At 41.8% G+C, this 27,012-nt stretch overlaps 1 protein-coding gene across 2 annotated transcripts in view; it reads left to right on the forward strand.

Annotated features, from left to right (window-relative positions):
* The window catches only part of LOC131686141 (rap1 GTPase-activating protein 1), a 521,880-nt gene that overhangs the window by 35,331 nt on the left and 459,537 nt on the right, over positions 1-27,012 (forward strand). Inside the window, exons 2-3 of one of the 2 annotated variants that reach the window (XM_058970317.1) lie at positions 134-447; positions 636-991. In XM_058970317.1, coding sequence (XP_058826300.1) covers positions 798-991 — 194 coding nt within the window. In that variant the 5' untranslated portion in view covers positions 134-447; positions 636-797. Of the gene's footprint in view, positions 1-133; positions 992-27,012 lie in introns of both variants that reach the window. The other variant, XM_058970318.1, reaches the window with a different exon arrangement.

Raw genomic sequence — 27,012 nt, forward strand, 5'->3', positions numbered from 1 at the left:
GACACGCGCTATTCGTTCACTGGTCGAAACATAAACAGAAATAACGAATAGCAGCTCGGTTCCGAACCAACATAGCATGCCTTGTACGGAATTGATTTAAATTACCTTTTCCTTCTCGTTTTCCTTCTTGCAGAGATACTGTAAACCACCAACAGCAGCGGAGCCTGCCCCGAATTGCAATACAATAATGTTTTAGTGTTCCAAAAACTGTGTATGTGCTCTTTGATGGGCTATTCGTGCAGTGATACTGTGAAGCTGCCCGCGCTGATGCCGCCCGAAGAAATGAAGAAGGTGATGAGTGTGGTATTGCCGTTGTTTCCAGTTGGAAGCGCCACGACTTGAGTCGAACGACGTTCAGCAGCAGATGGTAATGAAGAGGCGCGGCATTGTTGGTGCGGCGATCCGTCAAAACTGAAACAAGTCGTTTGCAACAATCAACGGTAGTCGGTAATATAACTTGTTTTGCGGTTTTCTGGCGTAGAGAGTGAAATGAAAGTGTAATCGCATTTTTAAAACCAATCAAAGAAGGCGGGTTTCGGTTTTTATTTTGCTTCGCGCTCCGGTTGGCGAGAAAGAGGCGCGACGCGAAACATGTGACGGAAGATTGTGAGAGGAAAATTGTGTTGTATTGGCAGGTTACGAGCAGGAATAGACCATTATTTCGAATTACGGTTAAGGTGCGATGTGATTCAAGCGCAAACAGCAGGTGGGAAGTGAAAATTAGATCAATTGAGTACAGAGAGAAGCAAAAAAAATCAGTTCGCTGGAAAGAGGGGTAAACGATTGCAGCTGCGAAAATGTTGAAAATTCAAATGCTGGAGCAAATCGTTGCCAACGAGAACATGATCGAGGATGATCAACTGGCGATCGGTGGAAACGGAAGGGGCGGAGGGGCTGGTAGTGGTCAATGCGCTGGCCCCTCCAGCAGTCCCAGGGATGAAAATGATGAGACGAAAAGCCTGAACAGTGGTACCCGGCTGTCACCTCAAGGGTAAGTTGTTGTTTACTTGTTATTGTCAATTTGGACAACGGTTACCCGTTTTCGAAAATCTGGATTCGATTAGAATACGCATCATATAAAAATAAACTATTTTTTCCCCATTTACCATTCTCATGTCGACTACTGATGGATGTAGTTCGATAGAGAGATAGAGTAGACGAAAAATCGATTTCGGATGCATTCGATTCTACTGTTCGTGTTCTAAGTATTTTCACCATTTCGTATAAATATTTTGTGCATCGTAAAAGCCTCCGTATATTATTTACATTGAAACCCACTCTATCGACCACAAAAAGCAAAAAACCGGCAAACCACAGGCATCAGATTTTATGATTCTTGTACGTTTCGACGATTTGTTTAAATACATTCTGATCTAAACAAACACGCAGCACGCCACATGTGTTTGTTTTATCTAACGTTTTCTACTATTTCTTCCCCGTCTCCAACGGTGTGGTCTGGAAACATACGTATCCAACCTCACCCTGCAGAGATCTTCGCCAATTTTGACTGGTTCTAGTGTCTAAACTGGTGTTTTACGACATTCGAATATCCATATCGTTGACTGCTGTCTGCCTGCCAGTTTCATAGGAAGCGTCTCGATGTCCAACACAGCAAAGCTTGCTTGGATGCGTTCCAATAACTCTTCTTACCTTGCGTAGTCAACCCAGTCCGTTCGCCTACTGGAGTAGATGTTCTGAATTTTGAATTTTCTGATAAATATTTAAGTTAATATTCCTAGGTGGAAGCTAAAAATACGCATTTAGCATCTGTGTCGGACGGACGGATGGAAGTTGGATGTTGCTATTTCAGATTAGATTTCATCTAATCCCGCCCGGGTATTGTCGTACACCGAGTGCCAAGACGAAAGACACAAAGAATGGTTTGTTTACGAGTAAATATTTTTGCGCTTTTGGTACTCGGAAAATGATGGATGACGGAAAAAATGTTGATGTATGGTTGGTTTTACAGGGTGCAAGACGAAGGCTGCTTGGTTAGACAAAAAGATAGATAACAGATTTTCATGGTGCGCTGGGATGTTGGATGACGTCAGAGTGTTGCTCTGATTTGACGGATTGTTTTCCATTTGTGTCGAGGGTAGGGAAAATAAATGTGAACGATTTGTTATTCTTGATGTGATCTAGGAAACGGGAAATCTGCTGAAGAACGTGTGGGTTAGAACAACGGTGTCTGCTTTGCTTGTACTACACATTAGCTCAAACGGTTTGTTGAGAAATGAGGTACTTATTTTGTATTGTTTCGCATAAACACGAGTGCTTCGCTTCTTCACGTATTTATTTTTGATTTTATTTACTTTAGAATGCAGTAATGATACTGAATGTTACCAAATATATTGATTACAAGTGATCATGATCAGATTTTTCGTAGATTGGTCTTTTTTGGCGCATTTTAAGATAAGAAGGAGTAAGATCTTGCTTAATTCATTATTTCAATTTAGCATCCAGCAGTACACCAAGGCCTCTAACAACTGACTCTCTTTCAAGTGATTTTTTTAGAGATAGTGTTACTTAATGAAATTAGATTTTTATCTGTGTGTGAAAGAAATTACTGAGTATTTGAGTAATTACAGAACTCATCGAGTTGCCGCTGTAGTTCAATGCAGTTCAGTTCAGATCTCACAATGGGAAACAGTTTAAGATCATCTGCATAGATAAATTTGAATCCTGGTGGAAGCACATTACACACGTTATTAAAGAACAAGGAGAGCAAGCAAGATTTCAAAACATCCAATAAAATTATATTTGAATCAGAAAAACATGACTTCAATATTTTCGACAATTTGAACATTTTCTCGCTGAACAATGATGGATATCAGAGTTTTGGGATTGGTCTATTCTGGCAAGTGTTTTTTGGAAAATATTTTATCTGGGAAACTGGTTCTGAAGAATGGTTCACTGGGGAACAGTACACAACCATACATTATGGCCCATAATTCCAGCCCATCTGCGGTGACAGCGACCCAAACCATTGTTTGTGGTTTCAATTTCAATTTCTCATTCGGTCAGGTAAACCCTATCATTTTGAGAGTTTGTGAATTGCTCAATTTGAATTTTTTTCGCCAGAAAACACGATGTTCGCGATTTGACCGCTTTCGGCCAAGGGAAGCAACTCCTTCGCTCTCTCGTGTTTTACTTATTGCAGCTTCGATGTGAGACCATGAGCCCTTTGGAACTTGTAAAGCTTGACCTTGAGCTCATTTTCAATATGCGTTAGATGCTGCGGTCGGATATTTTCAGTTCTTTAACCATTTGATTGGCACTTTGTCGGCACGTAACATTACAATCTTTTGATGACCAGCTACATGGCGTTCTACAATGTAGTCAGCATTATTATAAAAAAATTTGGTGCGATAAACAGAAACTTTATTCACATTAAGGTGTTTGAGCCCACGAACTACTGTTGGTTGTGATTTTCCCGCTAAATGCAATATGCTTTTTTATAGAGGTTAAAACCTCTATAAAGCCACCAATAAAAATTGAAAGCCATTGTTTTTCGAAATTCAGCAAAAGAACTAAACAAATTATGGGTAGCAGTAGTAGCAGATACAAAGTTTGACTGTAGGAGTCTTCTTCATCAACCCTGATCACTTAGCCAGTGCGAAAAACGAAGGCAGGTAGCTCGATTGGTCCAGAGCGAGGGTCGGGATGGTCTAACATAGTATGCAAATCCGGTCCAAGAACTTTTTGCTAACGGTATTCTTTAACCGTTATGTGTCCAACAACAAACACACCTTTAACAGGCCGACGAGGGTACCCGGGTACCCACAAATTGAAAATAGATGTTTTGAATTCAGGAACCTTTCCACTTTTTGATTCTCCGCAGCCTTGGCGGCGGAATCCAAACTACATTTTTTTATGCTTAGGGATTTGTAGGGACACTACGTATGTATAGACAAGCACCATACGCCTTTTCCGATGCATCAGAGAAACAGTGAAGTTGTATGTTTTCTGCCTTCGATATGATGGCACACCGTGGAATGCATAGCTCATTTAAAGATTGTAGTTGCCCATGGTAGCTATCCTATCCTTTGATTCTCCTAATTTCGATAGGAGGTTTTCGTCCTTTGGGAGTGCTACTGTATATCGACCATTTGATCCCCTTTTGACCGTGCGCCCAAACTGCTCCTCGCAGCGCGCTTCCTCTGGAGAATAGTTGTTGACGGCTCCTACTTCCTCGCAGGACCAAAACCGTGCCATTAATTTCTCCAGATTATCTGAGATAGCTATGTTGCACATAGTTCTTGAAGACGAAGTTGTGTCAGCCACCTCTCCAGATACGAGCCACCCTAATACTGTTTCGGTGAGCAGTGGGAGACCGTTACCTAATGTGATTTCCTTCCCCGTGCGGAAGAAACTGAAGAAGGCCTGTATTTCCAAAATCAGATCTACTACAGATGATTTGAAGAACTCTGGCTCCGCTAACTCCACACCATCCGGTATAGCCAATGCTGCTGTCTGTACTGACACCGTGGGAAGGTCAACTGTTACCCTTGGCAATACCAAAGAAACTCAATGACCGACAAAACAGTGAAACCCGAGATTTAATCGTCGCCTGTATTCTCTGTCTCGCCTTCGCTGCTGCATGGCCAATACCCATCACTGAAACGTCGACCATCTCTCTTCTTATGCTTAATCGTTGACTCAATCTTTCTGACATAAAATTGCATTCTGACCCAGAATCAAGCAATGCGCGTGCGGGATAACGGGCACCTGTATCATCTTCGATAAGGACAACGGCCGTAGCGAGAAGGATATTCGAGCTTCGACCATGTGCCATATTGGCGGAAACCGTACTTGTAGAAGCTGTATTGGCTGCCCGCTCATCAGGAGTTTTCGGCGTCTCGCTGTGCCCAGAACCTTCCCTGAAAACTATTTGTGGGTGTTGCGGTTTGGTGTCGGTTTCACCCTTGAAACATAGCATGGTGTGATGTCGCGCCTTACATTTCCGAAATGTGAATTTAGACAAACAATCCTTAGCCTGGTGGCCTCGCTTAAGACAGTTACGGCAAAGAGAATTAGTACGCAGTAGAGACTCTCTACTGGAAACCGCCATTCGCTGGAATACCGGACATAGATGTAATAGATGATTGTCCGGACATGCAGGACATTTTCCAGTTGTACTCTGCATTGCACTGTTTGAAACGCGAACCCACGGTTTCTTTTTTATTGTCGCTGCAGATTCTTGACGGTTGTCTGAAGTCTTGGTAGGAAGTGATTCCAAAATCCGTATGCGCCTCTGAATGAAATCTGTTAACTGCTTCAATGTGTCCTGTTCTTTCGTAGAAGAAAGCTCTTCCCCGCCTCGTCGGGTGTTTGTATCTAGTCGCGAACGAAGGATTTCAATCAGCAAGAGATCCTTATAGTCTGCTGGTTGAACTACTTGATCTAAGGTTTGAATACTCCTCTCAAACCCTTCCAATAACCCTTGTAGCTCGACAACGGATTCCTTTCCAAGCGTAGGTAGTTTGAAAAGAGCGTGTATTTGTCTCCTTTTCAACAACTTACTGTTATTGTAGCGTTTGAGTAAGGTTTCCCATGCGATCAAATAGTTTCCTCTTGTAATTTTCAGCGGATCGATGAGTGCCTTCGCTTCGCCTCCTAGACAACCTTTAAGATAGTGGAATTTTTCTACCTCGGGTAAATCTGGCTTCCAGTGGATCAGCGAAGTGAAAAGATCCCTGAAGCTGAGCCATTCATCTATGTTGCCATCAAAGTTCTGTAACTTAATTTGTGGCAAACGAACATGATCCATGGCTCCATGAAGTGTCGCATCAGCGGCCCTGGTTGATTGATCGAGCTGAACGACATCCTGCAAATCCTTTGCCTTATCGAGTAGAAATGATTTCATATCGTAGTAACGGTTTTCAAAGTCCGTACGCTCCTTTAAATAAACATCGCTATCCGTAAAATCTTCATGGGCTTCAACTTCGTATATGGATTCGCTGATTTTCTCCCATAAATCATCCAACCGTTCCAAACGCACACTGATCTGACTAGCGGTGGTACCCTCAGGGAAGTTCTCAACATTGAAGGAAGTTTGCTGTCCCTTGAACTTGGTTAATAGCGCCTTCAAATAACCTTACGGAAAAGTAGAATAATCTCCGGATTATTCTACGTGCGTTGAGTTTCTCCGGACCATGCAGTGATGTCACCAATCAGCAGTCCGAGCCACTTCCTTGCCCTTTGTTGTAACGATGGTCCAATCCACAAAGAAAACCGTCCAGGACAATGATGACAATAGCCAACAGTAATGGTGATCGCCCAATAGCCTCAATAGGTTCCCTTTGTGCTGCTGAAAGGCCGATTGTTCTTTCGGGACACAATAGTACCGACGCCGCGTCCTGGCGTTCGTAATGGCGACCTTCTGGCGTGCCTTCGTCCCAAAAGGATACAATCCCACCGTTTTCCGGAGAAATCCGGCTCGAAGGACCAGCAATGTACGTTAAAGGGATGGATCCTGCTCCGCAGCAGCCTACCTTCGATGTCCTTCAGACGACCTTTGATGCCGTGGTTCTCTTGGATGGATGATCGTTCCGTTGTCTCCGCACCTTCACGGGAAATCGACCACCACGGCACTTAGATGCTTTTCAAGCGTTCATTCGCGCATGCATTTCGGAGCATTAAAACTCCATTTAACACCAAAGACACATTTACTTTACTTCATTATTCTAACATTTATTCTTAAAACTAAACAATTTAAAATCGTGCAAAGGGCTTGGCCCTGATCGACCGTATCCGACCGTGATCGTTTGGAGACTGACTACTGATCCGATTTCAGTGATAGGTAATGGCGATGATCATCTGTTTCGTTATCCCGAAGATGGTATACGAGCTCCGACATTATAGGGTGACCAATAAGTATGATCATAGTAGTGTTGGCTGCGTTCGTTTAGTTGACCTAGCATCGGCGTGATCGTAGACAGAGACCATAGATTCTGTTGGTCCCTAGAATCTAATAGCAACACGCGCCGTGCTTCCGGTGGTGGATAGAAGCAAGGGGATATCCTGACGACTGGCAGATTGAATTATTTTTGCTGTCAATACAACTACAAATACAAATACAATACAAATACAAAGACTGCATGTATACCAAAAAATATCAGTCAATCTATACGCTTCTACCTAATTTCTTTTCCTATTTTTTTCTTTTTTATTCGGCATGTTTTTCCTTTTATTACTATATCTTCATAATAACACTTACTAACACAATCAATTTGATATTCCTCATATACACTCAGAGTATCTCATCCAAAACGTACAAACGTGAACATGCAATTGCAATCATCCACACATACTTACACCCACGATCTTGCTAACAACCACTGCTCGCGCGATCTAGTACATGAACACTAAAAACTAAACCTTAAATTCACGGTCCACGCGATCATTCAAGAATACACGCGAATATGCATATGACAACACAGTTACAAAATCGAATTTATGCAAGCGAAATCACATACGTTCTGGTTTGCGCGACAAACACGTAAATATACAAACACTTGAACTTTTAGCGATCTTCCAAGCACATCCACGGTCGCGGTCTCACAAATTTGATAAAACCACGGGATAAAGTGAACTTTCATCACTTACAAATTGGCATCACATAATCACGAAATACATACATTTGATATCAAACCTTATGGAGAAACATATTATATTTATTTCTGAACAGCCAACAGTAGTGCTGTTCAATGCACAGTTTCATCACATTCTGCAGAACAATTATTCGTGAAGCATGCATCAATTCATTAACCCTACCCTAACCCACACCCTGATCCTCTCGCATGGCGTTTTTGTGGTCTGCATGGACCATTCTGCCATTACCCCTCCTATCATCGACCTTGGACTGACTTCCGCTCTCATTGTCCCACCAAACACTGCAAAATGAAAATGAAAATCAAAGGAACTTGTCCTCTTTTTTTGATGCTGTGAAATTGAACTGGATGAATGGATCTGGTTCTTGGTAATCCGGATATGTTCCGGAGTAATGTTCGGGTACTAGGGTATGACTTGTAAATTTTAATAATGTCCTAGCAATATGAGTATCAAAACTCTTCAAATTGTCTCGGAAGTCTGTTATTTATTGTTACGGGACCAGATGGAAATTTGACGTCAGAATGGTCCTTCACGGCGCCACGGGAACCTGCTCCGGAATGTCCAAATGGTTCCAAAACTACGAGATACAGCCTATTGAAGCAATTCCAAGAATTTGATACCCATATTGCCAGTATTCCATTGAAGGTCACAAATAGTATCCCTGGAACCAAATGAATTACATGGCAATATTTACTCAAAAAATAGTTTATTTTTAGTAAAAAGTATATATTACTTTCTAACGAGTGAAGCTAGAGGTTCAATATATTAAGACAAATTGTTCTCCTTCAAAATATCTGAAAGTATTTCTAAAGTGATCTTAATGAAAAATCGAAACTGCAAAAGTCATACAAAGAAAACCATTTTTTAAGAAACACCCTAATTTTGGTAAATTTCTTGTAAAATCAAAAGTACACGACATAGAGTTTCAGTGTCTTCGACAAAGTTTTTTTAAATTTAATTTTCTTCGATTTTCTGGAAGTCAGCGAAACTCTATCTCAAACCATTAAAAAGTTTCTGATTTTAAAAAATCTAGAACCACTATTTAAAATAATAGAAAAGTATTGTAAAGTGCAATACTGTATCATGAAAACGAAACTACATTTTTTATATTGTTCACGGTGAAAGTAATTTAAACATATTACAAAGATTATTCCTAAAAAAAAAAAAAAATTAATATAACTTTTTCAGTTTTCAAGACGAACATTTCCTTCTAATACATCAAAACTCTAGCTTTTATTGTTCAGAAGATATACGCACTTAATATTTCAAATATAGATTTTTTTTAATCAATTTTATGAAATTTTAAAAAATATCGCTTTTGCCATTTTCTGCTCATTTATAACTCTAATCATGACCTTATTTATAGTTCAAAAAGAATTATCTTTTATTTGCCTCAAATGAGTGATATTGTTATTCCAAACAACCCCATTTTTGGCGAAAACAGTTCTCATAACTTTTCAACGGAAATAGTTAGATATATGGTGCCACGAAACAAATTTTTCGCCTTGAAACAATCTTAACGATGTCTGAAGACTACTTCAGTTTTAAATGAATACAGCAAAAGTTACTTGAATAAAACTGTATTGCTGAGAAACACCCTAAGCTAACTTTAAATTTGTTGCAAAATAAAAAGTATGACAGATAGAGCTTACATGTCTTCCGCAAACTTTTCCAAAATTTGTCGTTCTAAAACTTCGCTGAAGGTCGTTTGGCTCTAGCTAGAATGATTAAAAAGTTAATCTTTTGATCTTGGTAAAATTAGAACCACCCTAACTGTTGTTTTAACAAAAAGAGGGGCTCATAAACTTCTCCAAAGACTTAATAAGGCTAAGTTGTTTAGTCTTAGTAAAATCTCAAAATTCCTGCTAAATTTGTAGTCTGGACCACTGTGGAATGGAATGGAATTTCATTAATTGAAACCTGAAAAGGTACCCGGTTACCGCATCGGACACATAACAATTAAACACTCGGAACACAATCCCTTCGGTCCATCGTAAGGGATCAAATCAAATTTGCCTTCATTTTTTATTTATTTATTAACAGATTAAGGCCGAAGTGGCCTGTGCCGTATACAAAAGATTCCTCCATTCCACTCGGTCCATGGCCGCGCGTCGCCAGCCACGCAGTCTGCGAAGGGTCCGCCAATCGTCTTCCACCTGGTCGATTCATCGTGCTCGCTGCGCGCCACGTCTTCTTGTACCGGTCGGATTGGAATTGAGAACCGTTTTCACCGGGCTATTGTCCAACATTCTGGCTACGTGCCCGGCCCACCGTAGTCGTCCGATTTTCGCGGTATGACAGATGGGCGGCTCCCCCAACAGCTGATGCAACTCATGGTTCATTCGCCGTCTCCATGTGCCGTCTTCCATCTGCACTCCACCGTAGATGGTACGCAGCACTTTCCGTTCGAAGACACCAAGTGCGTGTTGGTCCTCCACGAGCATGGTCCAGGTCTCGTGCCCGTAGAGAACTACTGGTCTAATCAGCGTCTTGTAGATGGTCAACTTCGTACGACGGCGAACTCTGTTCGACCGAAGTGTCTTGCGGAGGCCAAAGTAAGCACGATTTCCTGCCACGATGCGTCTACGAATCTCTCTGCTGGTATCATTGTCGGCGGTCACCAGTGAGCCCCAGTACACGAACTCTTCAACCACCTCGATTTCGTCGCCACCAATGCAAACTCGAAGCGGGCGGTTCTCATTCTCTTCTCGTGAACCTCTTCCTATCATGTACTTTGTCTTCGACGTGTTGATGGCAAGTCCGACGCGCTTGGCTTCTCTTTTCAGTCTGATGTAGGCTTCCTCCATCTTCTCAAAGTCTCGTACAATAATATCAACGTCATCGGCAAAGCCAAGTAGCTGAACGGACTTTGTGAAAATCGTACCACTCGTGTCGATCCCTGCTCTTCTTATTACACCTTCCAGCGCGATGTTGAATAACAGACACGAGAGACCATCACCTTGCCGTAACCCTCTGCGTGATTCGAAGGGACTCGAGAGCGTCCCTGAGACACGTACTACGCACATCACCCGATCCATCGTCGCCTTCCATCGCGTCAGTTTGTCCGGGAATCCGTACTCGTGCATAATCTGCCATAGCTGATCTCGATCGATAGTGTCGTATGCGGCTTTGAAGTCGATGAACAAATGATGTGTGGGCACATTGTACTCGCGGCATTTCTGCAGTACTTGACGAAGAGCGAACACCTGGTCCGTGGTAGATCGTTCGCTCATGAAACCCGCCTGGTACTGCCCCACGAACTCTCTTGCAATTGGTGATAGTCGACGGCATAGTATTTGGGAGAGTACCTTGTAGGCGGCGTTCAGCAGGGTGATTGCTCGGTAGTTACAGCAATCCAGCTTGTCGCCCTTTTTGTAGATAGGACACACGACACCTTCCATCCACTCCTCCGGTAAAATCTCCTCCTCCCAAATCTTGGTAATCACCCAGTGCAGCGCTTTAGTCAGTGGCTCGCCACCGTGTTTTAGTACCTCGCTTGGTATTTGGTCAACCCCAGCGGCTTTATTATTTTTGAGATGACTAATCTCCTCCTGGATTTCTTGGAGATCCGGAGCCGGTAGTGTAATGTCTTCCGCGCGTGCTCCCAGGTGCGTTACCATGCCATCCTCGTCGTCTGCTGCATCGCCGTTCAGGTGTTCTTCGTAGTGCTGCCGCCACTTCTGGATCACCTCACACTGGTCCGTGAGAAGATTCCCGTTTGTATCTCTGCACATGTCGGCCTGTGGTACGTGGCCCCTGCGCGAGCGGTTCAACTTCTCGTAGAATTTCCGTGTGTCTTTAGCGCGGTACAGCTGCTCCATCGCTTCGCGATCTCGGTCTTCCTGCTGGCGCTTTTTGGTCCGGAAAACCGAGTTCTGCCTGTTCCGTGCCTGTTTATATCGCGCCTCGTTCGCCCTCGTGCGGTGTTGCAGCATTCTCGCCCATGCTGCATTCTTCTCTTCGACTAACTGCTCGCATTCGCCGTCGTACCAGTCGCTTCTTCGGTCCGGGCCCACCGTACCTAGGGCAGTGGCTGCGGTGCTACCTATGGCGGATCGGATATCTCTCCAGCCATCTTCAAGGGCAACTGCGCCTAGCTGCTCTTCCGTTGGTAGTGCCACTTCCAACTGCTGCGCGTATTCTTGAGCCACTCTGCCATCTTGTAGCCGCTCGATGTTTAGCCGCGGCGTTCGGCTTCGACGAGAGCTATGCACTGTCGAAAGTTTTGAGCGTAAGCATACTGCAACCAGGTGGTGGTCCGAATCTATATTCGCACTGCGATAAGTGCGGACGTTTGTGATGTCCGAGAAGAATCTACCGTCGATTAGAACGTGGTCGATTTGATTTTTTGTTACTTGGTCCGGTGATCTCCAGGTGACTTTGTGGATATCTTTGCGAGGGAAGAAGGTGCTTCGGACTACCATTCCACGGGAGGCTGCGAAGTTCACACATCGTTGGCCGTTGTCATTTGATACGGAATGCAGGCTGTTAGGCCCGATCACCGGTCTGTACATTGCCTCCCTTCCTACCTGTGCGTTCATGTCGCCGATGACAATTTTCACGTCTCGCAGAGGGCAACCGTCGTATGTCTGCTCCAGCTGCATGTAGAACGCTTCTTTCTCGTCGTCGGGTCTCCCTTCGTATGGGCAGTGCACGTTGATGATGCTGCAGTTGAAGAAACGGCCTTTGATCCTCAACTTGCACATCCTTGCGTTGATCGGCTGCCACCCGATCACACGTTGGCGCATCTTGCCCAGCACTATGAAGCCGGTTCCCATCTCGTTGGTTGTACCACAGCTCTGGTAGAAGGTAGCCGCTCGATGCCCGCTTTTCCACACCTTCTGTCCCGTCCAGCAAAGTTCCTGCAGCGCCACGATATCGAAGTTGCGGGGGTGTAGCTCGTCGTAGATTATCCTGTCACATCCTGCGAAGCCGAGCGATCTGCAGTTCCATGTTCCGAGTTTCCAATCGTGATCCTTTATTCGTCGCCTGAGTCGTTGCCGATTGTTCTGGGTCGTATTCTCTTCTGTATTGTTCGTTATGTGGGTTTTTTAAGGGGCGGCTTATAGGGCCTACGCCAACCACCTGTCTCGCCGGTGGGCCATCGTGCCAGGACTGCTTAAGGTCCCACCTGGACACCAGGACAGGTTTACACCTTCCGAAGAAGGGTAACCCCCCCTTCCCTATCAGCATACGACCAAAGTTCCCACCGGGGTTGGTTACCCGATCTTCACTAAGGTTACTCGTATCCCAGTCGACGCCACGGGGAAGCCAGGGCTAGGAGTTACTGGGCAGGAAGCTAAGGACCGCAAGTGGGGTCTATTTTATGCCTTCAGGTACAAGAGGCTTACGCACTTCCCAGTCATTGCCGACCAAAGTCGTCTTGAGTACTAGTGTGCAATTGTTATGTGCTAGTCGTATATCTATCTGTGTATTTGTTCGTTTGAGTATTTGTGACAGCTGGATGGATGGATGCAGAACTGGCGTATATGATAGATTAGTGGGTAATCCTTGATTTTTTGGTGTTCTACTCGTGTATTCGATTCGATTCATTCGGGAAGATCGGATTGGATAAATTAAAGTACGATTAATTTGCTGACGCACGTGAATCAGCCATTCCCGTTCAGCATAGCACGACAAAACTTATAACAAAATGCAATTGTCGTTAATGGGAAATATGAATAATTTACTGGGATTTCAAGTAGGTTGATTACATGTTACCTGTGTTCTTTTATTCTATTTCTTTAGTCTGTTTTCGTTGTACTTCTAGTGGTTTGATTTTTCACTACTCATGTATACCAAAAATAATATTGGTCAATTTATTCGCTTCTATTTCTTTCTTTTTATATTTATCCGGCATGCTATTTTTCATTTTATTACTAAATATTAAAGTAGATTCAAACTAACACTCACTAACACGAGAAATTGCTTATTCTCTCGTTTACACTCACAATCTTTCTCACTCCAAACATACAATCGTGACCTTCGCGATAACACAAACTGGTCACAAACGCGAACATGCAATTGCAATTATCCACACATAGTTACGCCCGCAATCTCGCCAACATTAAAACACACCGGTAATTAAGTAAACGTTTAAGTACCTATACATTTACAAACGCGGTCTCAAGCATTAACCCACCCCTCGCGAGATCATGAATCGGTCACTTCCGGAAGTTTCTACCCTCGATTCTAACAGACCAGACTTATGCTATCGGTTGGATCAATAAAAAAAATGATGCTCATATTAACTGCACAACACGTTCCATGGTGACATGACCAGGAACTCACTCTCTTCTAGCATCTGAACCATACACTAAAAATTAAGAATCAGATCAACGGTCCGCGCGTGATCATCCAAGAAGACGCGAATATGCGAGTAGCCACACGGTTAAGAAAAATAATTTATACACGCTAGCACGCGCGGCAAAAAGTTTTACATACAAACGCTCGAGTCCTTCACGATCATGCACGCGCACGTACGCCCGCGATCTCGAGAGTAGGATAGCACTGCAGTGACTAAGCAAACGTTTTTGAAGTCCCTATGCTTTGCCCTAGTAGCATAGATCCAATGCCTACAGGTGGACCAAACAAACAATAACGATCAAATTCCATGGCGACAAAAAAATCGAGTTTATACACGTGAAGTCACATACACGCGTCAAACAGGTTAACATACCAATGATTGAGCGCGAGCTTGCAAACATGATAACATCCCGGTGATTAGGTGAACGTCTCAGCACTTATACAAATAGTCTTAAGCAGGGTTTTAGTAGGTGACATTTCCCGTCTCGTCTGCAATTATAGAGAGTGATTGTGACGGGGAACCTTCTGAGAACCCAGCTCTAGAGCTCCAGTAGGACAGCTCTCGAAAAAAAAAACAACTTCTAAAGGGTGGTTTTAATTTTAATTTTTTAATTTATTTTTTCCCTCCCGCAGGTTGATGGGATTGACGGTATTGTAAACATCATCAAGCCACAATATATTCAATAGAGTTATCTAAATATAAGGACCTTCGCTCTTTTTAGTTTTTATTTGCACCAAGTTCTACTACTAGAGGTTAATTAGTTCTCATTCCCGGATCACATACGTCCGCAAGTGATCCCAAGCATCTTTCATAGTAAATTTCGAGAAGTCGACTGCAACAAGATGTTTTACACCGACGGGTCAAGCCTCGACGGCTCCACTGGCTTCGGTATATTCAATCAAAACCTCACCGCCTCATTCAAACTCAATGATCCTGCTTCAGTTTACGTCGCAGAACTTGCTGCTATTCAGTATACCCTTGGGATCATTGATACTTTGCCCACCGATCATTACTTTATTGTCTCGGATAGCCTCAGCTCAATCGAGGCTCTCCGTTCAATGAAACCTAGAAAGCACAGTCCATATTTTCTGGGGAAAATCTGGGAGCGCCTGCGTGCTTTGTCTGTAAGATCGTACAAGATTACCTTAGTTTGGGTTCCCTCGCATTGCTCCATTCCAGGTAATGAAGAAGCGGACTCTTTAGCTAAGGCGGGCGCTTTACAAGGTGACATATATGAAAGACCAATTAGCTTCAGCGAATTTTTCAGTATCACTCATCAGAGAACCCTCGAAAGTTGGCAAACTTCATGGAGCAATGGTGAACTGGGAAGGTGGCTACATTCGATAATCCCTAAGGTATCGACGAAACCTTGGTTCAGAGGGATGGATGTGGGTCGGGATTTCATTCGCGTGATGTCTCGGCTCATGTCCAATCACTACACGCTGGACGCACATCTCCGGCGTATTGGGCTCGTGGATAGCGGTATCTGCGCTTGTGGCAACGGTTATCACGAAATCGAACATGTTGTCTGGGCATGCGCCGAGTACTGTTCTGCCAGATCTCAACTATTCGATTCCCTTCGGGCCCGAGGAAGATCACCCAATGTCCCGGTTCGAGATGTACTAGCAAGCCGCGATATTCTCTACATGTCCCTTATATACACGTTCCTCAAAACCATCAATATCCAAATTTAAATGCCCCTATCTTTTCTCTTATCATTCCCAGAAGTGCCCTCTTCCGCCTACCGTACCCCAACGATGGTTTGATACGACTCCAAGACGAGACAAAACATCTGTCGAATGAACCAACAACACGAGATCTACAGTACAACATCACACGCGCAGCGCGGTGTGTTCCCGATCCGTATCTGAGCCGTACTACGAAATCGTCTGGAGGAACCCCTGCCGGCTCGAGGAAAACCGCCCGGCGTCCCAATACTTGATACATCCGTTCGAATCTGTAATCCTGGTCGTTGATTCCTGATGCCGGAAACTGAAAGTTTATATCCCCCCCCCTGTTCAGCCTTGTCCACCCTCTCTCCCATGTCTCTGATACACAGATGTATGACTTCACCCCTTCTCCCCTTGAATATCTTCCCAAAACTTAAGTGCTTAGTTTTAGTTGAACAATATTTAATCTCGTTAAGAAATGCCCAACAGTACCACTACTTTAAAATAGCCCTAATTAATTCCCCTTAATCTTGAACCACTCTTTCTAGTTATTTCTAGTTAATAAGCTTGTAAAATGTTCCGCTTAGTTAATAAATAATTTCTCCTACAATCTCCCTTCTAAAAATCATAAAGTGAATTACTATACAAAGAACACACAAAATGACCCGTCCCCCAAATCTTACGAATATTATATTATACCCTCTTTTATATGTATAAGTTAGCTGTAAAGTTTTTTTTTTAGTTTCATTATATAAAACAAAATAATATTGAAATGTGTAACCCCCTAGTTTTAAGAAATTCAAAATGTAAAACAATGAAAAAATGGCACCTTTAAGCTAACGCATACGTGCCTTATCAAATAAACAAATTGAAAAAAAAAAAAAAAATTAGTTCTCATGTTAATAATCCACCAAACATTATGACTACTGAGGATTTGATTTATATAAGAAGCCCGCTTCAAGTTGTTGATTACAATACGCCTCGATAGTGGTGTGTCGAGGAGGCCGGGAGGGCTGATATGAGCCTTTTGTCTGTTCTATACCTTTCCTCTATTCACCAGCTCATAACCAACAATCAACCAGTAACAAATAGATAATTGAGAAAGGATGTGCTATGTGTGGTGATTGGCTATTCAAGTATTAGTAGTGTTTGAAGTACTAATGTATGTCTCATGTGATGATCATAACTTCAGCTGTATCTTGTACCTATCTAATCTATTACGTCTCTCATATATTGTCTTTTATTTCTTCTTTTCGAGTCCTATACTGCCATTCTACACCCGCCTTCAGCTGGGTCAACAAAGATGGTGATAGTGAACGTCTTAACACTCACACATTCTCAAACGCGGTCTCAGCGGGAACCTACAAAAATGCCATCGTGCACGCGATTACGAATCGGTCATGTCCGAAAGTCTATCCTTGATCCTAGAAGCCTAGGTCCATGCCTTCAGCTGGACCATTTAAGAAAATACGCCCATACCTATTGGACAACACGTCTCATGGCGACATGACCGGGCACCCTATCGATATAAACGATCCCACTCTCTGCCAGAATCCTAACCGCGCACCGAAAATTTAATATCAGACTCACGGTTCGTGCGACCATTCAAGAACATACGTTACAAAATCACGTCAGCGCACAAACGTTAGAGCCCCTCGCGATTTTCCAAGCAACATACGAACTCGCAAACATGGTTACACCCCGGTGATAAGGTGAAAATCTCAGCACTCATAAACTTACCAACACGATCTCAAGTGTCAACCTACAAACTCCCGCGCTCGCGCCATCATGAATCGGGATCGTCGCGAAGTATCTATCCTCGGCACAAACAATCTAGGTCCTTGTTAATTATTAAAAAAATAATAAAATTGAATAATAACTACCATATCCACTAGACAAAACGTTCCATGGCGACATGACCGGAAACACTAGTGATATGGGGTAACTCTCTCCCTGTCAGAATGTGATCCGTACACCGAAAACTAAAGATCAGAATGACGGTCCGCGAATATATGAATCGCCGCAGGGTTTCAAAATCGAATTTATACACGCGAAGTCACATACACGCGAGCACACGCGACAAACACGTCAACATACGAACGCTTAAGCCCTTCGCGATCATCTACGCACACCTATGCCCGCGATCGCGTAAACTTGATAACACTGCGGCAATTGTGTGAACGTTTTAGTACTTACGAAGTTACAAACGCGATCTCAAACGCCAACCCGCAAATGTGCGATCATGAATCGGTCACGTCCGGAAATCTTTAACCTTCATTCTAGCAACTTAGGTCCATACATTCAGTTGGACCAATCAAAAAAAAAAAAAGCTCATATCCACTAGACCACGCGTTCTACGACGACATGATTGGGAACTCTAATGATATGGAAGAACCCACTTCCTTCTGGAATCTGAACCGTACACAAAAATTAAGTATCAGATTCACGGTCCGCGCGCGATCATTCTAGAACACACGCGAATATGCGAAAGGCACACGGTAATGAAATAGAATTTATGCACGCGAAGTTACACGTTAGCACACGCGACATACAAACGCACACGCGATCGAGCACATTAACGTACAAATGTTCGAGCCCTTCGCGATGATACACGCGATTCCGAGTCCCTACGCCCGCACATGCCTGAACCGTACAATGAATATCACATTCAGAATCACGGCCCGCTACAATTGGCCTATTGCAGTGTTTTATTGGGCGACATTGCCTGTCTCGTCTGCAAATTGTAGTATGTGATTCTGACGGGGAGCCCTTCCGAGAACCTAGCTCTACAGCTCCAGTAGGACAACTCTCGAAAAAAAAAAAAAAAAAAAAAAAAATTTTAATTTATTTTTTCAAGTGAGATTTACTGACAACTGAGTTGACGCATGATCTTAATTGTTCTTTTAAATACTTCTGTTTTCTTTGCAATTTCATCATGTAAAAATATACGCATGAACAACGCTTCCAAATTCTGGAATTTTGGATAAAAAATGACCGTTTGGTCAAGCAAACTTTTCGCAGGTTTCTGCCAAAGAATTATCTTTTCAGACGTGGCTCATGTTTGGTTAAAAAGGTACGTAAACAAACAAATCTGCCTATTGAGTGTGAGGAGTATCCAGAACAGATCCTAGAGACCACATTGCATGCTAAAACAGTGACTGTGTTATGCGGATTGATCATGAATGGTATCCTGGGCTCAGTTTTCTTCAAAATGTTGCTGAAGGCAACGTTAAAATAACTGCCTAGCAAAATCGAGACATTGTCGAGGGAAGGATGTTGTACCACAAGATTTGGAAGACCTTTGCTTTAAACAAGATGTCTTTGGAATTTGTTTATTGAACTACGTCAAATCTATCGTTATACACGAAATTTCTCCAGTCGTTCTCAAAAAAAAAAATGGCTAAAATTGACGTTTTATAAAACGTAGTCGCGATTGACGTTTCCAAAATTATTTTAATTAATTTTAATTTAATTAATTTCAAGCCGTACGCTACCAAAATAAATAAAAAATACAATTAATTTAAACGATTGTTTGTGTGTTATATTTCATGAAAAAAACAATACAGACAGCAAACAGAACTTCTTTCCTTATGAGACATTGTAAGTTGAGAGTCGTTTGGTGTCTTCATAAGTGTTTCAAATTTTGGACTAGTGTCAGCGTTGTGCAGTAGTCAAGTGCCATGATTCTGAAGAGATGAAGTCAAAACGCAAACCCCCTGACTTATGTAATTAGGTTTTGTGCCATTTACGCACAACGTGCTTTTAAATCAATTTTTCTCTTTAGGGGGCAATATTGCATATCGCACAAATACGAATTTTTCCAAACAATCACGATAATAAAAGGAAATTAATTGAACTGGTAATAATACCACTAAAGCAGGAAAAACTAATTCCTGATTCATAAACAAAATATTAACGATTTTCTGACGTGAGAAGGCAAAATGAAAGGCCCGAAACATAGAAATTCAAAACTCACATTGGTTAATTAAGATTCAAAATCTACGGATCTGACCTAATACAAAATTGACCACACTACATGACTAACTCAAGTTTTGATAAAAAAGTCAATCGTTTTACAAGTGACACTTATGTTCAAGCATAGATTTAATGTTCTAAAAACGTTTTCAATAAAGTAATGGTATTGTGCTTGCCCCGATAAATAGTAAATTCTTGCGATAAATTCTGCTTTTCAACATTGCTCGGATGGTCGGACTATTTTCGTAATTTTCTTGACTCAGGAACAAATAAAAACAATGCTCACTGTCTTGTAATATGTTAAGAACGAAACATGCGAATGATTCAACGAATCAAATTTTGAATGAACATGTATTTTTGTAACCGTTTTTTTATGCTGAGCTGGAGGGAGTAATTCTGGATGAAACCCGTCTCGTATCTTGTTGCGTTGCATTGTGACGATGATTTTGGTGGATTGTACACTGACTTCATCATGTTTGACTGCTGCTTATCTAATAAGAGTTGCTTAGGAAGTGGTAAGTAAGAATTCATACCAATCCGACCCAAATTAAAATCTCAACAGCATAATAGCCATCATTGCCGGCCGCCCCCATCTCCATCGTTCACGGGGAAGGATAAAGGATAAGGTAGACGGGAAGTGTTGATGCTCCACTTACTTAACGAAAGGTAGACGACTCATCAGGCTCTTCCATAGGTGTCGCGGAGTTGGTGGTTTGGAAGGGTATCAGGTCCAGGATTCGCTTCAAGCAAGCGATGCGACCTGTAAATCATGGTATATTAGGTAGTAGTTTAGTTGGTTTCGAGTACACGATCACTCGAAAAATAAAAGATCTTATTTAGTTTTTGGTTCTTTTATAAACTCTGGGCAGCCGGCTACCGAGAGTATCCTTTTTTCTAAACTAGAGCAATTTGAACTCCACACAGCTGACCGTGGGAGTATTGCCTAGGAAAGCTAATCTTATCTGCGTAATGGGCCGGATCACTATTTATTGCGACAGAATTAAAAAAAAACGCTATTCCTTTTCTACGATATATTTATTGGGTTGAAAACTACCGAGTGACACGTTGTACAGACAGAGTTATAATAGCTCGAGATGTCATAAATCAAGGATTTCATATTTTCTAAATCGGATTGTTTGTGAAATACACGTATACGAACGATAATGTCGAACATTGACGGGAAAAACAAAGGATCGTTTACGTGATGCACGGGCTTGTTGGCACTAGCGGAACTCGAAATTTGATTCATGAAAACAGACGCCTCGAATTTTCAATACGTATTGAGCCTTGATCATCGATACTAGTCAGATTAAAGTCTTATTGGAGCTATTTATTGTGAAAAAATATCAATCGAAGATTGTATACCGATCTTACAAAAATAACTAAGAAATGATTTTGAGCTGCCCAAAATAACCACTTCACTTTGCAAGACGGATACACTAGTAGTTTCACGCGCGCGTCGTTTGTCCCTCTTTCCTGTCAGCATACGACCACAGATTCTAGACGATCTTCACTAATGCTTCTCCCGCTCGAAACGAAACTGAGATAGGCTCCAATCCGTCAACCTGTCGAAGTGAACGAATTGATAGCGGTTCGGGATAGAACCCGAACCAGTCCCGAGCAAAGCAAAAACGGCAAAAGGTGGCCTGTACCCCGGTTGGCACCGTTGGAGAAGTAAGGGATAGGATTTATGTATCAGAGGTGAATGGCGACATAGATTGGCCTCATGTTAACGAACAATGATTGAAACTTTCTACTAACGAACAATGATGTAATCCATCGCCACACTTTTGAGATTAAGGATTTGATTTAAACTTGAATTTTTGCGTTTCAGATTCTCCTCGTCAGTAACTGACAGATGTCTTGTCGCCAGTTAGGCACTAAACTCAAAAAGTAACACGTCTTGCTTGACCGCTAAGACGAGTGGCTGGTTCCGGGTGATGTATGAGTATATCTTTTGGTGGACATATCACAATTAGCGGAAATTGCTGACGAAACCTCTGTGCTCAGAATTTTCAACGTCGAGTTAGGTCAACGATTATTGGAGATATTCAGAAACAAGGGGCTCCGTTGCTGAAGTAGTAACGAAAATGTTTCACGTGTTTCAAGGTTAAACATTGATCCGAAGTCAGAAACTCTACTCGTACAACTGTTGCTAGGAAAACGTGGACAGAGTGATCTGATACGCATTAGTTATGTATTAGCAGGGCCGGCGAAACACTTTTTTTCCCGAGTGGGTAGTAAGATTCGGAGTGATTTGTACTCGTAGTGACGAAAGTTCAGACATGGTGTATGTTAGTGAAAGTGAACATTTCCTTATAATACCTGGATATTTGGAAACACCCTTTGTTAACGGGCTGTGTGACCGACGCATTAGCGAAAATGTGTTTATTGATTACTGATACTACAAATGTTCCACAGCTAAGTACCAATTACTCTATTCTTTTAAATTTCGTTGCATTAATTTTCTGTTTCCTCCGATAAAATCTTCTTTGCACAGGTACTGAAACCCGCATGATAGTGTTGACTAATTGAAAGGTATCTCCGACAAGAGACAACTTCTCTGGCTCAATCGAGGTCGTTTTGAATATTTATCCCGTGGCAAAATAATGCTGATAAATCTTCTTTTCGATATAAATTATATTCAACTAATACAACAGGCCCCCGGAAGGTCTACTTCAGGACCGAATATAACCCATTTAACATCATCGGTATATCGCGTAAACTAACTAAACAACACTCGACCGTGTACGAAGGAGTATTTTGTCTCCATACCCGCCTGGGAAGTAAAGATTGATGGTGTAGTCTCCCGGAGGGGTCTTAATTGCGAAATATGGGGAATGGCTCCTTCCAGAACCCTTTGCTTCAGTCAGTAAAAATTCTGGTTTGCAAACAAATGCGTTCAGCATAAATCGAGGAGTATAATAACTTATTTTCAATCAGTCAAGACGTTCGCCGCATCTACTCTTCTAAACTTTGTTCCTTTGATCAGGGCTCGTCTACCTGTTCACCTTTTTGTGCCTCAGGGTATGCCGTCATTACGAACGATTAGGCCATACAGCTACCCAATGTAGAAACGTAGAAACCACGACTAATTTCTACGCTCCCTTGTCCACTAAAGAGCGAGAGTCTGACAATCTCATTGAGGGTACATGTTCCAATGTGTCTATAAATTTTCGATAAAGGAAAATCATTTCCTCTACTAAACTGCCTCGTTAAGGTCTGAGAGTGCCATTTGAAGGGTGCTAATACCGAAGTAGGTGGCTCCTCGTCTTGGAAATCTTAGAAACTAACAGGAATTTCTTCATGGGACATCAAAAAGCCCAAGTGTCTATATTTCATTCCCATGGTTTTCCTAGGTTTAACACGAAGCATGCCGAGCTAATCCTCGCTACCAGATATTGAAGTTGTCGGTTGTCAAGTCCGAATCAAAGGCAGACATTGTACCCCTATACATCGCACCTCAGTTGGTTCAAGACGACTTCAACTCCCACGGTATGTCATAGCATTGTCTTCACGTTGATAACCGATCTATCTTACTGCAATGTATTCGCGACAATTTCAATATGATCATGACTACTCCACCACCGCGGCCAAGCATTGTATTCGACCTCAATTAGTGATTGGAACAGCTACGCGTCCACCATATCCGAAAAAAATCACATCAAAACAAGAAATTCCTCTGGTGGAAGCATACAAGGTTTCAACTGACTTGATTATCGACACTGCAATTAAAGATCAGACGAAACGAGATCCGCGCAAACAGCAGTGAACGGTCTCTCGCTTCGCTCTCAGAATTGTACGTGACAGGCTCCTATAAGGATTTTTTAAATGTCAGAACGCCTGATTTTTTTCCGAATATACGCAATGTTAGAAACGCGGTTATTGGCACCGGTTTGTCGAAGGTTTAACGAGAGAAATAATGTTTCATCTGGTGGCTAGGTCCTACGTTGTGTATTCTATTCAACCGGAATGCACGGACCCAAGAATCCTTTTTCGGCGACAACCGCATTCCATATAGATCTACACTCAAACAATTGATGTTTCGCAATGAAATGATATTACTTTATTTAAACGTAATGCTCTTTGAACATCCAAATTTATCTGACAGTAAAGATGCTCGCGCTAAGCATTGTAGTGCGCATATCACAGTAGCGTTCGTTTGATGATGACATATATGCATCGCTTCTATGCTAATTATTATTGCAGTAGTGATGAGGGTGATCATAAAAGAAGCTGTGCTGCATATATTCTCCCCACAAAACCAATGGTTTTCTATTTACCCATCAACGACCATGTCCACATTGTTAGAATTCCAAGAATGCTCTCCATTCGATGGAGCGTGGAATGCACTCCTTGTATTTTCTAGGGAAGACATGGGAGTTTCGTAGTTCTTTATCTGATAAATCATATCAGATTACCTAAGTTTGTTTTTTTTGCATTGCCTCATTCCGGGTAATGAGAAGGCGGACACTTAAATTAGAATGGTAATGAGAAAAGGCGTACAGTTAGGCATTAGAAGATGATATTCATGAAATATCACGTAGCTTCAATGCGTTTTTCAGTACTTCTTGTCAGAGGATGCTCGAAATTTCATGGAACAACGGAAGGTTAGGAATCCCAAAGACACAAACAAGCTTTGGTTCAAGGGGATGGATAAGGCTGGTGACTTCATTCGGATGATATCTCGGGTCATGTCCAGTCATTATACATTGGATGAGCATCTCCGGTGTAGTGGAGTCGTGGAGAGCGGTTTCTGCGCTTATGATGACGATTATCGCAACATTAAACATGTTGTCTGGTCGTGCGCCTAGTGCCCCAGCGCCAGATCTCCGTTAAATGAATCCCTTCGGCCTCGTTCCAGTCCGAGATGTGCTGGCTATAGTCGATATCCGTATATGTCTCTCATATACAGATTTTTAAACACGATAGATAGCCAAATTTAGTTATCTCTTCTCATTTCGTTGATATGCTATCAGCTACAAAGTTCCTGGCGGATCCAAAGAGGGCAGTCGGCGATCCGGTTCATGATGTTCTGTAGTATTATTCCGTTTGCCAAAAAGCTGCAAATTTAATTTCTCCTTTCCCTAATATTGTTGTCCGGACTCTCCTCACTTTCCCTGATACGGTACTCTACTCTGATGCTGAAATCAATTCCTCTTTTGCCTTCCTTATAATAAGCCTAGTTGTGTTTCTCCTTGTTTCAATTGTTAATCAAATAATAGTTCGTGTTAAAAAACACATTGTATATCTATTTTTTGAAAATATTTCTAACTGCATCCATTATTCTGAATAAAAATGCACTAATATATTATTCTACATATAGATCTGAATTCCTTGTTTTAAGATGTAGATGTGTTAAAATATATTCCCCTTAGTATTACTAAAAAAATAAGCTTAAATTTTAAGCAAATCCTAGATATTATACCATATTTAAAAAAAATTAAATTATTATCCAAAAGACATTAGTATCTCAATAAAAAATGAAATTATTGTGCATCTGGAAATTTCAGATGCATGCAATTTGTGCGCATGACAAATATGGGGTTAATTTCAGGTTTTAGATTGTCCCAAATTTTTGAGTGGGTATTTCCCCTCTCGGTTATTTTTGAGTGGGTAGTACTACCCATACTACCCACGCTATTCGCCGGCCCTGTGTATTAGGATGAGCAGCTTTTTACGAAACCTTCTATGACAATTGCAACAAAAGCAAAACTAGCTTCCAGACTTCCAATACTTCTTCAGACAGCTAATCTCGAGCCAGAACTTGGATGTAGAGGGCGGTTCCACCATAGGAAACTATTGTAGAAGTCCTTGGCATCCAGATGAGATAAGATCAACGAGATTCTCACAACTATACGTAACTTTGCTGCGAAAAATCGATGTGTACAGTATACATCATAGGCAATGGAACGGATATAGGGTAGACGAGCCCTTATGCATCTCATTAGTCAGGATGTCACACTATTTCGTTGATAACTCAACTTTGAGTGACTGGATTGCGCTTAAATAGCTATCATCATCTTTGTTTCGTTTCTAAGAAGCAGCACAGTTAAAAATTTTGCCTGGAAAATGCAAAATGCTCGCGTTTGAGCGATGTGAAAAGTCGAGTACAACGTACCCTTATTCATCCTACCATTTGAGCTAATGCGTTGAATAGAGATAGCAGATACTGCTCTAACTAATGTGTTCAAATGGGTGGGATGAATAGAGGAGCTAAGATGAAAAAGGGAGCAGTAACGCTAGTTAAGATGCTTCGTAAAATCCTTACATCTCGACTGCTTGAGGTTTCCGGAACGACAGGACATACCGAGGTAGATTCTTCAACAGTGTAACATGCTTCTGAAATACTTCACAGGTTTGTGCTGGACAGTTTGGAGTCACACAGAAATGTTGCCTTCCACAACGTCGACATGAAAATCTTGGGCTTCACGATAATTGGTGCAAGTAAGCCGAGCAGATTCGACAAGCGAGAAAGAACGGTGCTTTTCGTATACATTTCTACGTGGCAGCCAATCTGGAATTTTATAGTTGAAAAGTCGATCAACAGTGCGATAGCCTGTTGTTGACGAACGGCTGTCTAATTTGAACGATATCTTACGATGGTTGTTGCTGCAGAACGAGAATTATGAGAAGTGCCACAGCCTGGAGGAACTTGAACTGTCCATATTTAAATGTTTTGGTAGCGTCCAATATAATTGAGTTAAGTGGAAAAACACCTCTAAGGTAGTCTCGAAATGTTATACAAGAATTACACTCAATCAAATTTTTGAATCCTGCTCAATGTGTAGATATATTTGACAAGAGATTTTTCATATAGTTCAATTATATCGAAAACTGTACTGGGATATTTAATGGTTCAATGAATTTTTTTGCACATTTGGTTGGAATCTAAAATTTTTTTTTTTTTTTTTTTTTTTTTTTTTTTTTTTTTTTAAATAGCCCGCCTCTTACCCCCACACCAAAAAGCTCACAAACGGAGCCCCCTGGTAGTGGACACATCAGTTCTCAGCGTACAAAAAAAAGGTCAGCACAATAAAACAAAGTTACGAATCGCGGAAACGCTGAGAACAAAAAAAAAACAATACGAGACCGACAAAACACAAAATTTGACAAGAAGCTACGGCGAGTACCCAGCGGAAAAGAATCCTTTTAAGGGTCCCATCGTAGCTTTGCAGGAAGCTCATAATAATTTAAATTTATTTATTACTTATTGCTATAAAAAATGCATTTATCAATTGTTTTTATTTAAAAAATGTTAACCAATTATAGCTAAAGGAATAAGCTCGATTGGTGGTGAACGAAGTTTATATTAAAAATTCTCCTATTTTATTTTTTAAAATTAGTTTCAATTTTGCTTGGAAACGAGTGCGACATGTTATTTGCTTTAAATCCGTAGGAAGCTGGTTGAATAACTTAGGTCCGATGAAAGAAATGCGTCTTTGA

Source organism: Topomyia yanbarensis, chromosome 2 (assembly GCF_030247195.1).
Source record: "Topomyia yanbarensis strain Yona2022 chromosome 2, ASM3024719v1, whole genome shotgun sequence".
Taxonomy (NCBI): Eukaryota; Metazoa; Arthropoda; class Insecta; order Diptera; family Culicidae; genus Topomyia; species Topomyia yanbarensis.